Source organism: Palaemon carinicauda, chromosome 27, assembly GCF_036898095.1.
Source record: "Palaemon carinicauda isolate YSFRI2023 chromosome 27, ASM3689809v2, whole genome shotgun sequence".
NCBI lineage: Eukaryota > Metazoa > Arthropoda > Malacostraca > Decapoda > Palaemonidae > Palaemon > Palaemon carinicauda.
This window is the reverse complement of record NC_090751.1, coordinates 19942206-19958992: the sequence shown is the minus strand read 5'-3', so window position 1 is coordinate 19958992 and position 16787 is coordinate 19942206. Positions and strand designations below refer to the sequence as shown.

At 40.9% G+C, this 16787-nt stretch overlaps 1 protein-coding gene across 2 annotated transcripts in view; it reads right to left on the bottom strand.

Annotated features, from left to right (window-relative positions):
- Nucleotides 1-16787, bottom strand: part of LOC137620587 (transmembrane protein 62-like) — an 83175-nt gene that overhangs the window by 23196 nt on the left and 43192 nt on the right. For both annotated transcript variants that reach the window (XM_068350843.1, XM_068350842.1), the window contains exons 7-9: nucleotides 7225-7380; nucleotides 1405-1555; nucleotides 105-227 (exon numbers count right to left, since the gene is read on the bottom strand). In XM_068350843.1, the coding sequence (XP_068206944.1) occupies nucleotides 105-227; nucleotides 1405-1555; nucleotides 7225-7380 (430 nt within the window). The remainder of the gene's footprint in view (nucleotides 1-104; nucleotides 228-1404; nucleotides 1556-7224; nucleotides 7381-16787) is intronic.

Genomic DNA, 16787 nt, shown 5'->3' with positions numbered 1-16787 from the left:
GTTGGAATTAGAGTAAATAAAGCTGCTACAGTATTGCATTACTAGTGCCAAGTACTTTTAAGACTATTCAATATTAACCAAAAAGAAAAACAACTCACACTTACAAACATGGATATATTGGACATGAGCAATGCCCTAGGCCAAAAATGAAACGATGGCTGAGATCCATCAAGTGAGAACTCCTGAGTAACCGTAGCCTCTCTGCCACTCGTATCTCTTGCATGTACCTAACATAGTTGGAGAAAATATATCGTGAATGCTATGTCAGTCAACTTTTGAGTTACGTTATTTGGAATGGACCTACTTATTTTTCAAAATATAATAAAAGTTTTCATTTGTTACTGTGACATTAAAACTACCTAAAAAAACAACAGTACTGTACAACAAACTTGAATTTGGAAAAGAGTGACTTTTTATATTTAAATTCCACTGATATATGACAAACTTAATATTCCCTTCACTCCGCTATAAGAAATGAATAACATGAGAAATAAGTTATGTTCATAATAAAATGTGATTTTGCCTACTATACTTAGCAAGTACCATAGTCACTTAGCTTTTTCTATCAAACCAGTTGGAGAGTGAAAATTCAAAGCAGCTGTTTAAACAAGATGGCAGTTATTATCATTATTATTACTAGCTAAGCTACAACCCTAGTTGGAAAAGCAAGATGCTGTAAGCCCAAGGGCTCCAACAGGGAAAAATAGCCCCGTGATTAAAGGAAATAAGGAAATAAAATTCTAAAGAGGCCATATGGTTCAAATTGCTTAGTAACTTTCTGGGAGGTGGTTGCTTTGAGTTATAAAAATAGTGTAAACTTTAATTCCTGCCTATGCACTTCCAAGAAGCTAAGCGACTCTCTAATGTCACCACTTTTGACAACCCAATTTTGCAATTTTGTATAGGGTGAAGAATAACTAGATAACTTACCTTACATACCGTATATACTTTCAAGTCAAAACAATAATAAACTCATCCAACATTAAAGAAGAAAATAAAAACAATTAGGTACCTCACCAAATACAGCACATAACTAATCACCAGAAGAATCTTCACTCTCTAAACAAATTAATAACTTCGGGAACATGTCTTTTCCCTTCATTAGACAAATAGAAAGCAAGATGAAAATAGCATAAAATCGGTTACATTTTGTGGGTTGATATGCTGGAGCCGTCCAACCTGCTTATGTTATTGTTTTGAATTCTCACTTGCCAACTCCCAATCTCTCATTTCATAGATATAGATATGTAACTACTGGGTAAAATGAAATAAAAAATAATTGTACAGTATATATCACCTAAAATTCACATGTAATTTTCACATACACTATTAACAAGAATTGATTAAAAAAATACACACATCATTAGTGCATATTTTTTTCAGTATATCCTAAGGTAGACTTACCTCCAACAAGTGCATTCCCTCTGCATATTTGTATGCATTCCATCTAGACACATACAATGGTCCTTCAACATGGGACAGCAATAACCAGGATTCCGAGTCATCTACTCGTACTCTTGCTTCGGCCATGGGTGAAGCTGACCATATAAGTACTCTACAGGTAAAGCACAAAATCTAATTTAGAATCTATAAATCCAAAGTTCCGTTTCTCTAAAAATAGTTTAATCACACCAATGAGTTGACATTTTTAATTTCTTATAAAGTAGACTTGAATGGTTTTTTTTTTTTAAATGAAATATCACATCTAATTACTTAGGACTTGAAACTAAAATATTTGAAGATACCTCTACTAAAAAAATTTTTGGAAGGATATGTTATCCAAATTTAATAAATGCTGTTGACAGAAAAATGCTTAGCATTTTATATGTTCCACAATGGTTCAATTGAGTTATTCATTAATTATAAATGACTCGAACAATTATGAAAACTTTGAAAGTGAGATATTGTTTCAAGTGTTCTTTTAATGTAAAAAACACAAACCAACAGTGAGTTAACCTGCCATTTACTAAAGATGATGGGTTTCGGAGACTAAAAAATTACAAATTCAGAGATAATTAGTATTTTTCCCCAACTAATACAAACCTGTAGTTATTTATATGGATTATCTTTCAGCAAAGCTGAAAGGTAGCCATTGGACTAAAAGTGCAAGGAGGTGGCAACCCTGCCTAAACACTTGAGCAGGTAGGCCAGGGGTGGCTGGGTGGCACCCAGCCGCCTCTATATATACTCTCACGACTGTGAGCTAAGTCATTTTTTGATTGCAGGCAGAACTTCAGGGGGGGGGGGGAGGTGATGGCGGGCCAATTTAAATAAATAACTACAGGTTTGTATTAGTTAGAGAAAAATACAAATTAACTAACAAACACTATGTTACTTATGTGGATGACTCACTCTTAGGAGGGTGGAAGTCCTGATTCTGGCATGGACATTGACCCGAGTTTACCTAGTACAGTATATGACTGTGGTCTACGGAAAACCTTAACACTTCACTAAACATACAAAGTGAGTTTGATAATGGCCTGAGAAATTCATTGTCATGAGAAATATGCAAGTCTTGTATGAACACATTCTGAGTTTATATAGGAATTAAAAAAAGACATTTTCCACTGCTTACCTCAAACAAAGCAATGGGGAAGTGGACAGTACATTAAATCATGGCTATACTAGGCTGCACAAGAGAAGTGATAATTACCTGCAGGGGTTGAAGCAAGCTTGCAAAGGGACCCATGGTGCTGTACCCCAAGGGAGGGGAAGATGAAGAAAGGAAAATGCCATACATACTCTATTCATCTCAGTCTTAACCCGGGTAACCAATGCCCTCAACCATATGCTACTTGTCCAACAAGGAGCCCAAGTTATTCTAAAACCACTTGTTGAGCAGCCACCACAGGACCAATAGTAAACATATCGAGTCTCCTGTAGATCACATCTTTTAAGTAGTGGGTTGTGAACGTAGTTCGTCATTTCCATACGCCTGCCTGTAATACCTGCAACATGGAAAAGTTGCATTTCAATGCCAGGGACGTACTGATGCCCGACATCATGGGCTCTAGGTCATCGAGCTGGAGGAGGATCAGGGACTACAGCTCATTCAATCACTTGAAGTATCCAAGATGAAATAGTGTTCTTGGTGATCCTCCTCTTAACCCTTCTGGAGCTAACGAAAACTGATGTTAGTAAGGCTGTGTTGCTGCAGTGCATTTAGGATAATATCTCAAAACTCCTCACTAGGCACAGTAACAATTGATCTGGATCATTGGTTACAGAATGTAGACTCATAATCTGAAAGGGCCAGAATCTAGGGTCCAGTACCACTGGATTTTGAGTCTCAGCAATGAACTTGGGGACGAAGCAGAATGTCACTTCCCCCCATCCCCTTGAATGGGTGATGTCATAAGAGGAGACATGTAGTTCGCTGACTCTCTCTGCCAAGGCTAAAGCGAGCAGGAACGCCGTCTTCAAAGTGAGGTTTCGGTTAGTTGCATGGCGTAATGGTTCGTAGAGAGAAGGACCTCAAAAAGCAAACTACGTTCCAGAGAGGAGGCCTGATCTCTGACAGAGCAAGTGATCTCATAACTCCGTATGAGAAAAGAGAGCTCCAACAAAGAAGAGATATCCACTCCTTTCAGCTTAAAAGCGAAGCTCAAGGCTCAGCAATAGCGTTTCACCGCCAAGACTGAAAGGAGCTTTTCCTCCCGAAGGTATACAAGGAATTCCACTATTACTTGAATAGAGGCATCAAAGGGAGAGACATTCCTTACACGACACCAACAACAAAAGATTGTCCATTTTGCCTGGTACGCAGAGGCCGACGACCTACACAAGTATCTAGACATTTTCTCAGCAACTTGTTGTGAAAAGCCCTTCTCAGAGAGAAGATGCTGTATAGTCTCCAGGCGTGAAGTCAAAGCAACTGCACAGTTCTGTGGAGGGAGCTCATCTCAGTAGATCTACTAAAAGTTGCATGAGGTCTGGAAACCACTCTGCGTGATGCCAGAGCTCAGCTACATGGGTTATCATTAGATTTTTGGATGCTCTGGTCTTGTCGAGCAATCTAGTCGGACGAAACGGGAGAAAGGCATACACGACAATGTTGTCCCACCATTGTTGAAAAGCATCCTGACATAGAGCCTGAGGGTCTGGAACTGGAGAACAGTACAGCAGAAGCTTTGCTGTTTAGAGATATTGCAAACAGGTCTACAGTCGGGTAACTCCACAGTCAGGACTTTCTTGGCTATCAGAGGATTCAAAGACCATTTGAAGCCTACTATCTGAGTTGCTCTGCTCAGATTGTCCGTGAGCATATTCCTTTTGCCTGGGATGAAGCGAGTTGATAGGGACACCGAATGTTCTTCGGACCATCTGAGAATCTCTATTGCAAGATGGAGTAGAGGCTGCAAAAAGGTATCGCCTTGTTTGTTAATGTAAGCCACCACTGTAGTGTTGTTGCTCATCAACACCAGAATGGCCTGCCAGCAACTGTTGGAACTGATGAAGAGCTAAGAGCTAGGTATACGACTCTCCTCTCTAGGATATTTATGTGCTGGTACCTTTCCGATTCTGACTAAAGGCCGGAGATGGTGTGATGCAACAAGAGGGACCACAATCATTATTTTGATGCATGTGTATAGAGCATCAAGTCCGGAGGAAAATGAGATCATCTTGACCTCTGCAGAGGTTTTTGTCTGCCACCCACCAAAGCAGGTCTGTTACTTGTTCCTGAGTAATTGGGACCCGAGCGTCAGGCGGATTCAAGTATTAGTTCCACATAGACTTTAGCTGCCAGTGCAGGGATCTTATCCTGAGGCGACCGTTTGAAACTAGATGGAAGAGAGAGGTTAGGTGACCTTACGAACTCAAACAACGTGGGCCGGTAGATCTTCTCGTCTGATGAAGGGTGATGCCATTTCTCTCAGCCTGTGTACTCTTTTGTCTGATGGACGATTTTCTGTTGGATGGTGTCTATTATCATACTAAGGTATACCAGTCTGCGAAGAAAGCAGTGATGACTTTTCGAGATTTATCAAGACCTCCAGATCCTCACAAAACTCGAGAAGCATTTCTCGGTGATGAAGAAGCGTTGTCTCCGAGTCTGCCAAAATCAGCCAATCGTCTAGATATCTGAAGAGATGAATGCCCTTCTTGTGAGCCCAAAATGACACTAGGGCAAACACCCTGGTAAATTCCTGAGGTGCTGTTGCAAGACCGAAGCAGAGAACCTTGAACTGGTATTTTCTGTCCTCTTGTATGAATCTGAGATACTTCCTTGAAGACGACTGGACTGGGATCTGGAAGCATGTGTCCTTGAGACACATACATGAAGTACCTTGTTCGAACTACCTGGATGACCGTGTCTGCCATCTCCAACCTGAAAAAAGTCTAGAACGTGAACGTTTAGACCTAAGTCTAGACTAAGTTGCTCATGATCATGAAGAACACGATCGCAAAACTACCTCGTGAAGAGGAATGCCTCCGAGGAGAGCATTAAGATTATTGATCTCGTGAGCGTGAAGCTCTAAAGCTCTTGAGCATGAAGCTCTAAAGCAAGAACGCGTTCTGGATAAAGAGCATTAAGATCGGGATGACCTACGATCTGTATGATCTTCAGATTGTCACGAGCGTCGATCAGAAGTGTCCTGAAGCACGAGAAGACAGAGAAACTCGTCCTAACGTGCCAGTGGTGGAAGGAGCACTGGTCTCGTGACGATCATCTCCAGCAGCCAAAGTATTCCTGTAGAGAGAAATAGAATGCTGAGGGTTAACAGACGATGATGGCCCAGGATGGCTATCTGGACCGTCGTCAGCAGGAGCCCGTTGGAGGGGTGAATGCGAGAGATTGCCTCGTTCATGCGTGGAAGGTCCAGATGTACCTCACAAACCTCCAAAACATAGGATGTTCAGAGCTCTGGAGTAGGATCCTTCCTGGCACCCCTAGGGATGGCCACACCTACAACACATCTACAAGGGAAAATGGATCCCCGGCAACTGGAGGTGAAGCTGCTCCTCTAGGGGAAGCAACTAACTCCCCAAGTACACTGGGGTTCCAAGGAGTTATGCGGTTTGCGCTCCTGCTCGATCGTCCTTCTGAAGAGCACGAGCGAGAAGGAGCTTTAGATAGAAACAGATTTGGGGGTGCGAGAAGAAGAATACTCTTTCCTCGCCCCTGAGGGAGAAAGATCGCGCTTAGCCACTTTCTTTCTGCGCAGTCCAAACCTCTCCCATTGGGAGGCAGGCCACTCCCTACACTTTTCATAGGGTGAACCCTGCTCGCAACGATGCCCTCTACACGAAGGACACAGAGTGGGGGTAAGTATCCACTGATGACATGAAGGTAACGAATGCGGCACCCTCGCTCCCAGGAAACGTCCGCATAAGGGCGATAAAAAAAAAAGAAAAAAAAAATAATAATAATAAAGCAACAATATCACAATATCCACTGTACCAGTGAAGAAAGATTAATACATTGACAAATGCATTGGAATAAAATGAGATGAAATAGGCACCAAAAACCTGGAGATATATATGCCTTGAGAGAGAGAGAGAGAGAGAGAGAGAGAGAGAGAGAGAGTAACAACTGGGACCACAGCTTTTACTCTATATTTAATGCTATTAATAATTCTACTTTTCCCCTTCCGGCCTTTTTCCATTGACTGACAGTACCCGACACAAATTCACTAACCAATACAACGAATATCAACTCCAAAAAAACGGAGTTTCTAAACCCGTGAATTATGAAGTGCATGACAAAACTTTCTGAATTTCCCATCCCCAAAAAAAGACATACCTCACGGCCATGAGAGTATATAGAGGCGGCTGGGTATCCCCTAGCCACCCCGGGCCTACCCACTTAATAGGCAGGGTTGCCACCTCGCACTTTTAGTCTAATGGCTACCTTCCAGCTTTGCTGAAAGATAATCCACATAAATAATATAGGGTTTGTTAGTATGGGAACAAATCATTATCAGTACCTTCATATCCCTTAATACCTATAAGAATACAGATCTAACATATTACAACATTTATAATAGCTTATTAATTTTTTGGAAATTCGAAGTTCAAACTAATGAACAAAGATATATTTCCAATAATCAGTATTAAGTTCTTCTGAAGCCTTTTAGAATCACTGAACAAGAAATTTACCCAGGCATGTTTTATCATCTCAACTTCTGATCATGTTATAGACATCTCAGCTTTCCCAATATTGGGCAAAGGGAATTTGACATCACCTGACCCTCACTAAACTTTTTGCATATGTTTACTAACCTTATATGAGAAGATTCTTTCATAAGATCCAATGGTTCATGATGAACCATGGTGAAAAGGGCATGCTTTGGGTTGGTGACTAGAATGACTGGCCAAGAACCATATTTCACATCGGTGAATGAAAACAGCCCATGATCTATTGCAGCAACACGGTAACTGGAAAGAAAATGGAAAAGATGATAAAAAGTTCTAAGATATGGGTCTAAATTTAACGACATACTTTATATTCCTTGAATCAAAACAAAGGATTGAAAATATTCAGTAATGGGATTAATGTAGTAGACTACAAAATTACCCTCTCAATTGAAGAAAGTCAGAACAAGAAAAGACAATAGCATACCCACACAAAACAGTATATATTTTCAAATTTTAAAATGATAAATATAAACTGTTAATGAGCAATAAATGCACCAACACGTAAGCTCTCTGTAGGTACAACTGAGAAGTTCAGCATTACTGTGGTACTACTTTTTATAAAGATCACTACCATAGGGTTGTGATTTTCACAAACACCAGTAGAGTATTTTAATCATAGATCACATCACCTAAATAAAATATCAAAAGATAAATCATAGCAACGTGAAAGGTTCTTTACCAGGATTATAAAGTTTTGCCACTGCCAAAAAACACCAAGTCATCCAAAATTATGTTTGTGAATGAAAATCTTGAACTAAGTGTTATGGTTAAACTATCTTTAAAAAACCCAATAGAACATTACGATAACTGCAGCTCGTTTCCCTTATGCTACCTACATGATATTTTGCAGTCAATATCTGCTAATTTCCCCAGTACAGTTTATGATGCTTAATCTGAGCCTTGTTCAAACCAGTTACCAAGTGCATTACTACACAACTATCATATGTGCACACCAGGTTATAAAAAGGCCAAGCCTAACTTCTCGTAATCAACAAGACACTTCTACTATATTATGATTATTATTATTAATAATACCATAACTTACTTTAACAACCACACTGTGTCATGGAAAGCCTTACTGAGTTCACCTGAAGGCTTTGTTCTTAAATTCCAAGTTCAAATTTTTAACAAGGTAATGAAAACCTGTAGTTTTGACATCTAGAATGAAGGCCAAAAGGAATGAATGAAAAGTAAAGGATAGACAGTAATGAAAATGGGACCAGAGGGGTGAGGCATAGAGTCTTTTTTGCCATCAACAAGTGCCACATAAGCTACACAGCAAAAAGGATTACACACACTTGGTAATGATTAAATTTCAATAAAAGACATAAAACCAGCTATAAATATAAAACTATCCAACTAAAAATATGAAACTATCAGAGTACAAAATTTTGTGACAGGAACGAATGCAACTAAGTGACAGTGACAACATAAAAGCAGGTGTACTCAAAGCTGAACCTTCTGGCTTTGTGGAAGCACTAGCAAATAAACAAATTGTTTCCCTTAGGTCTAAATTTAATATTCAACAGTTTTTCTTTTGATATGTTTTCTTGCCAAATATAATGATAATGCATATGAAACTCAGTGTGTGATTTATACTAAAGTCTTTATAAAACTACCATACTAATGATGACAGTGGCATTAAAAACAAGCATCTCATCAGTACTAAATACTCTGTATATAATAAAATCAACTTGCAATAGCAATTTTTAGCTGTTATCGTTATTACTAACCCAAAAGGATGGCATGAAAGATTGTGATGAAACATTCTTTGAATTACTTTCAGGAATCTGGGCAATCTGATCCAGCACAGAGGCTGGGGAGACAATTGAGTGCCAAGGAAAAGCAGTTGGGGAACTGACATATATTGGATGACAGGATGGAATACATTTACATGAACACAGAGGTAAAGTAGAAAGCTAAAATGTGGATACACTTAAAGAGCCAAAATGATGCTGCAAAGATCCTAAGTAATGTCTATAGTAGACTGTGTTAGGTGCACTGATGGCACCATTCCTCTGTGCAATTCTTTGAACAGTACTGTATTGCAATAATTTCAAACTCATGAAAATTATTTAAAGAATTTTGTATGAAATGTGCTTCTTTGGATGGATTGCATCATCTTTAGTTTCTCGATTGTTGTTTAGCTATAGAAATAACATCAATAAATTATAGTGCATAAGGCTGTGTCATGATAGTATAGCAACCATTAGACATTGAAAACTCATTATAGCAGTATATAAAAAAGATAAGAGAGGATGATATCACTGATAGTTAAGAAGAGCTTATAAATGCATTTTCATAAAAAAAAACAATTATAGTACTGTACTATCATAATCGCTATGTACAGTATTGGTATTAAAAGTTGCTACTATCATAATCGCTATGTACAGTTTTGGTATTAAAAGTTGCACGCTATTGCACATTTCATGAACTTTTACTTGTGTCCTAAATACTGTACATGCAATTTTGGCGCCATGACCAATGCACCACGGAATGAATTTCTAAGCTACTACAAATGATATGGTAAACACTTCCCCAAAATAATAATACTTTTGTTATAAATATCATATGTTCCTACTTGACTAACATGTATATTTACAGGGTGAAACTTAAGGAAGAAAATGTGTATGAAAAATTGTCCTTTTACCACCCCAAATATGATCTATTTGAATCTTCTCAATCTTTTTTAGCCAAGACCACCACTTGAAACAGTTTTTACCAACACTTCAATACATCTCCACGTCTACCAAGCATATGTCTTGCATTTAGATTATTTCATAAACTTTCCTCTACATTTCAAAGCTGCACTATGATTTCTTGTATTCAAATACCAGACCATTTTACCTCAAGCAAATGTTCCATGATTTACACACAAACACATATATCAATCAGTTGGAACCCTAACACTATTACAGACAGGCAAAATTTTCAACCTCTCATGGCGTTTCATCTATTCTGATAAGCGTAGCCCAAAATCACAAATTTTAAGTAATTTGTATTTTTCCTAACATACTTACCGAGAACTACTTTCTTAGGAAATGTCCAAAGACTTGGTCCACGTCGCCTCCTGGTTGAACTGGTGGGCCTCCACTCTGGTAGGTGTTCAAGCCACCTACGACTTGACAGACCCTGCGAAACAAGACCGCCTGAAGGAACTCTTCATCTCCGGGGGAAAGACTTTAAAGTTCCTGACTTATCAGTCTCTTGCCCTGTCAGCCAACTGGGTGCTTAGGAAAAGGGATACGGTCTTAGCCAAGCTTTCCCGGAAAATCCCTGACAGAGAAGCAAGGGCTTTGAGAAGCCTGCCTGTGTGGGGTGACTCCCTGTTACCATTGAAACAGTTGGAGGAGCTCATGGAAAAGGTCTCGAAAAGGAAGGATGTGGGTGCACCCAGACCCCACTCCATGAGGAGGCCCACTTACAGGAGGTCAACGTCGGATGGCCCCTCTACTTCTCATGCCTCTCCTAGCCTGACGAGAAGAAACGCTCCTTCTACCTCTTGGGCTCAACCACCGCAGCCCCCCCCCGTAGATGAGCCCCAGCAGCGTCTGCCTCTTTTAGGACAGCATACTCAGCGTCCAGGAGAGGGCGTTCAGGCCGCTCCTCCAGAAGGAGATAGAGTGGGAGGCCCCCTACTCCTGCCCAAGCCTCAGGTTGGGGGATGCCTCAGACAATATTGGCAAGCATGGAGGGCTCACGGTGCGGAGCCCTGGACAGTATCCGTACTGAAAGAAGGGTACAGACTCCCGCTCTTAACAGAACCTCCACCTTTGATTCCAGCCAGTCTGGCGGAGTGGCTAGCACCCAAGGACCCCTTGAAGAGGGCAGCCCTTCAGGAAGAAGTTTCCACTATGATGGAGAAAGGTGCAGTGGAAGTGGTCCTACACCCGGGCCCAGGCTTCTACAGTCTTCTTTTTCTGGTGGAAACGGCGACAGGGGGATGGAGACCGGTGATAGATCTGTCAGCCCTCAACAAGTTTGTTTGCAAGACGGACTTCAAAATGGACACCCCGAAGTCGGTCTTGCAGTCCTTGAGGGAAGGGGACTACATGATGACCATAGACCTCAAGGACGCATACTTTCAAATCCCGGTCCACCCCTCAAGCAGGAAGTTTCTCCGGGTGAAGTGGGGTTCCCAGATCCTACAGTTCAAGACCCTCTGCTTCGGTTTGTCAACAGCTCCCCAGGTATTCACGAGTGTCTTCACGACAGTTTCTGTGTGGGCTCACGAGCGGGGTATTCGCCTCATTCGATACCTGGACGACTGGTTACTCCTTTCCTCCTCAGAGGGAGTTTTGAAGGAGCAAGGAGTAAAACTAATTCAATTCTGCAAGGATCTGGGTATCACGATCAACCGGGAAAAATCGAATCTGTCTCCCTCCACCAGGATGACCTACTTGGGGATGATACTGGACTCCCGACTAGTGAGGGCCTTTCCGTCCGAGGAACGGTTGAACAACCTGGAACGGATCCTCCTGCCTTTCCTTTCGAGACAACCCAGGAGAGCCAAAGACTGGCATCGGCTAATAGGGCATCTAGTGTCATTAGAGAAACTCGTTCCCCAAGGGAGGCTCAGGCTCAGGAGCATCCAATGGAACCTGAAGGGTCTCTGGAACCAAGTAGACTCGCCCTACAAATTAATCCCCGTCCTGCCGGAGACAATACCCTCCCTGGAGTGGTGGCGGTGGCGGTCGAATACTCTCAAGGGGATGCCCTTCGCAACCGAGCCTCCCGAGATGCTTCTGTTCACAGACGCCTCCAAAGAGGGGTGAGGGGCACATCTCCTCAACGAGACAACGAGAGGAACTTGGATGGACGAGGAGAAAGGTCAGCACATCAACGTCCTAGAGTTTAAGGCAGTCTGAGAAGCTTGCCCACAGTTCGTGGATCTTCTAAGGGGAAACACAGTGGCGTTGATGTGCGACAACGCCACTGTAGTCGCCTACATAAAGAAACACGGAGGTCTAAAATCGAAGGAGTTGTGCAATCTCGCTTTGGAGATCCTGGATTGGGCAGAGTCGGAACAGATCGTGATTTCAGCAAGGTTCATTCCAGGCAAAAAGAACGTCCTAGCCGACGGCCTCAGCAGGATAGGACAAGTAGTGGGAACAGAGTGGTCCCTCCCGTAGCTAGACTCATCATTCAAAAATGGGGATCGCTGGTGATGGATCTCTTTGCAACCAGACTGAAAGCACAACTCCCCGTGTTTTGTTCTCCTGTCCCAGACCCAAAGGCGGCCTTGGAAGATGCTTTTCAACACAAATGGGACAACCTCGACGTGTACGCTTTTACCCCCTTCACATTGATCAGGCAAGTGCTCAACAGAGTACGGACGGCCCGAAACTTAAAGATGACTTTGGTAGCGCCCTGGTGGTCGGAGAGGGAGTGGTTCGCGGATCTAAGGGACCTGGCATGTCTTCCCCCGTGGCCTCTGCCCAACAGGCCAGATCTTCTACGGCAGCCACACTTCCTAAGGTTCCACAACAATACTCAGTCTCTTCGCCTTCACGCCTGGAGACTATCGAGCGGCTCCTGAGGAAGGAAGGATATTCAACAGGTACTTCAGAAAAGATGTCACGTTATCTGAGATGGTCTTCAGCAGCGGTCTACCAAGCAAAATGGGCTACTTTTACGAAATGGTGTGCCTCAAAGAACATCAAGCCTCTCAAAGCCTCGGTCCCAGATATTGCGGATTTTCTAGTGCATCTCAGAGACGAAGTGGGCATGTCAATTACGGCAATCAAAGGAGTCCGTGCAGCCTTGGGCCAAGTCTTCCTACTGAAGGGCATTGATCTGGGCACCTCTAGGCACATTTCTATGCTCATCAGGAGCTTCGAACAAACTTGCCCTCCGCAGGCCTCCAGGGTGCCGCAGTGGGACTTGGCAAGGGTATTGAAGACGTTAAGTGGACCGCCGTTCGAACCCCTGAAGGATATAGTGGACAGGGATCTCACTCTCACGACGGTCTTCTTGTTGGCCTTGGCCTCTGCTAAGAGAGTAAGAGAGATCCATGGGTTGTCTTATGACATCTCTCATTCGAAGGGGTGGAGGGAAATCTCCCTCAAGTTCGTCCCTTCTTTCGTGGCAAAGACTCAAAATCCAGCGGTCTGGGACCCTAAGTTCGAGGGCTTTTCAATGCCGGCCATTCCTAGGACAGGGAATCCAGAAGATTTGAAGTTGTGCCCCGTCCGTGCCGTTAGAGAGTACCTTGAGAGGACTGCCCATCTCCGCCCTGGTATCAAAAATCTTTTTGTCTCCACGGGTGTTACAAAAAAGCAGGTATCTAAGAATACCATCTCCTTTTGGCTGAGACGGGTTATTGTCAGGGCCTATAATGAGGGACTGCCCCTGCCAGGTACTCCCAGGCCCCATGATATTAGGGGTCTAATTACTTCTCTAGCTTTTGAGAGGAACATGGCGGTGGGCCAGATCCTTCGAGCAGGCACCTGGTTGAATCAGTCGACCTTCACAACGCATTACCTCAAGGATTACTCGAGGTGGTCTTTAGATGGTTTTTCTATTGGGACAGTCATCTCCGCGCTCCAAGCGATTTAACGGTGAAGCCCCAGGTACAATCGTGGATAACAAAACCAAGAGACACAGGTTCGTTCCCTTTCACCCTAGTCCCCGTTTTTCCTTTCCCTGCTCGGAGATAACCCCACATACAAACCAAAGAAGACACGTCTCTACAACTTTGCCACAGGACTCAGCATCATGGCATTTTTTTTTTGAAGGGTAAGTACTTAGACACTAACATGAGCTCTTTGTGTAGTTTTCCCTACGTTTCGTTTTTCCGTTATATTTTGCAACCTAGTTCACATCTAGGTTCCTGGACGTCCGGTTAGCTTGGTCTGAAGTTCAGAAAGACACTCCCACCTCCTAAAGTGTAAGTCTCCTAAGAAAGTAGTTCGAGGCACATTTCATGAACTTTTACTAGTGTCCTAAACTCTGTACATGCAATTTTAGCGCCATGACCAATGCACCACAGAATGAATTTCTAAGCTACTACAAATGATATGGTAAACACTTCCCCAAAATAATAATACTTGTTATAAATATCAGATGTTCCTACTTGACTAACATGTGTATTTACAGGGTGAAACTTAAGGAAGAAAATGTGTAGGAAAAATTGTCTTTTTACCACCCCAAACATGATCTATTTGAATCTTCTCAATCTTTTTTGGCCGACCACCACTTGAAACAGTTTTTACCAACACTTCAATACATCTCCACGTCTACCAAGCGTATGTCTTGCATTTAGATTATTTCATAAACTTTCCTCTACATTTCAAAGCTGCACTATGATTTCTTGTATTCAAATACCAGACCATTTTACCTCAAGCAAATGTTCCATGATTTACACACAAACACATATATCAACCAGTTGAAACCCTAACACTTTTACAGACAGGCAAAATTTTCAACCTCTTATGGCGTTTCATCTATTCTGATAAGTGTACCCCAAAATGATAATTTCTTGCATGATTTTGTTGAAGTAGTGACAAAAATATATCCTCCAAAACTAAAATAGCAAACAACTCGAGTTGCTTCAACTAAATCTATAAATGGCTCTTATCTCAGGGATGATGGTTACCCACATCTTTTTACTTATCAAACTAACTCTTCTTAAAATATTTGGTCAATTCTTTAAAAATTTGAAAAACATTACAGTTGTTCCTCCAAATTCACAAGGGTTAGGGGGACCAGCTTACCAAAAATGTGAATATCAGCAGATAATTTAGGGTTCCAATGAAGGAAGCATTCGATAAACCCATACGCTAAGCTACCAACAACTACTGCTTCTGGTGATAATGCATAGTGCCAGTAAATTGAACTCTATATACCTCAGACTAGATTTACTTATAACTAGAGTTATTAGTAACATATGTAAAAAGAAAGCAATGCAGTACACACACAAGATTTTATGAAGGATATTTTGTTATATAAATGTTTCAGTCTTCATTCTGATTATTACACAAGCTTCTAAATATGAGTGTTGCAATGTTTTGTCATTGATTATAGTACAGTACTGTATTATGCATAAAAGTATAGTTCATTATGGTAAACAAAATTTCCATACTTATGAGACTAAAAAAAATAGCTCTGGGAACGAGTGCAAAAACTCGAATTAAAACAAGGGATGTTCCTTAGTATGAAACTTAAAGAGATTGCAAGCTAACCAAAATCATGATCTTTAATAATGTGTTTGAGATGACATATTAGATGTCTCTGGACCTCAGGTGTAATCACAATCATAGTATACTTGTCAGGTTTTCCTTGAATGGGGTTAAATGTAGATTGATTTCTCTCCATCCTCCTGTATCCTGCACTTTTTTGGCTTGAACTATCATCTATAGTTTGAGTAAATATTTAAAAATTTCAACTATTTATTATTATACACATGTAGATAAATTTTGTTTAATAGACCCACATTTATAGTACTTTTATGCATTCTTTAATAAACTTATTTTTTCCTTATGTTCTACCATACTCAAATTGTTTGATGACAATATTAATATTTTGTCTAATAACTTCTGGCCAATCCTTAAATCTACAAGAAAATATTTTGGATGGGTATGCGTTACAAAGAAACAAGTTATAACTCTGATGACCAAAATGAAGGCTAATACATGTACTTCCCATGTAAAAAAGTTTTTTATCATATTACCTAGTAACTCTAATCCAGTTTTACGAGACATTTTCTAACCTACAATTTACAGATTAAATTAAAGATTTTATGATGCTACTGTAACCTAATACATTGTATCAGACCTAGCAAAAATGGCGTTTAACAATAAATGTAGCAAAAGCGAAATAACCCTCAAGTAGGGCATGAATGATATGCGATTGTATAATGAAGCAACTAAACATGCAACAAAACAAAATAGGTAAGCTCCATTAAGTGATTATTCTATATAGTTGTGCCAGGTATATTGTAACATTAATAAGGCACACTTACTTGTGTGAGCAGTTCTGCTGGCTGACTAATGAAGATTCTAAGAATGTACTCAAGGTAATTACAAGCACAGCATACTAGTATCCTACAGGTAATAACTGGGAAAGCCAAACACCATAGGAGTACGCAGCAAAACTGAAATGAGCAAGGATGAGGAGGTCATTCAAAACAGTTAAAAGACAAAAAGGATATTGTTGACACCAGCTCACCGCACGAGCACAAGAGGTTAACTCTGAGTAGACACTATACGGAAAAATAAAGATTCATCCATGAAGCATACTGAAAAACTCTCAAAAATGCACCAATAGTATCTTGTTGGAAGTGCAAAATTACAATAAAAAGGTGCAGGAAACATTAGCGTTATGGTATTACACAAGTAGATAAAATAGCTAGGCTAAGCTAATGCATCTAAAGGGCAGTTATTAAGAATACCAGCAACACACTTCTAAAAATTCCTATAGGACAACATCCATAAGAAAAAATTTGCAACACAGTAAAAGCAATATGAAATTATATATGACAAATTCAGTACCAAAAACACACACATAATAGCTTACTAGATGTAAGGGTTAAATACTATTACATAAACAGAATTAGGTTTCCCTATACACATTACTTTTCATTCACAAACATCAATAGCTTCTATTCAGTAAGCATTTGCACCAGAGATTTGGTGTACACGGATGAA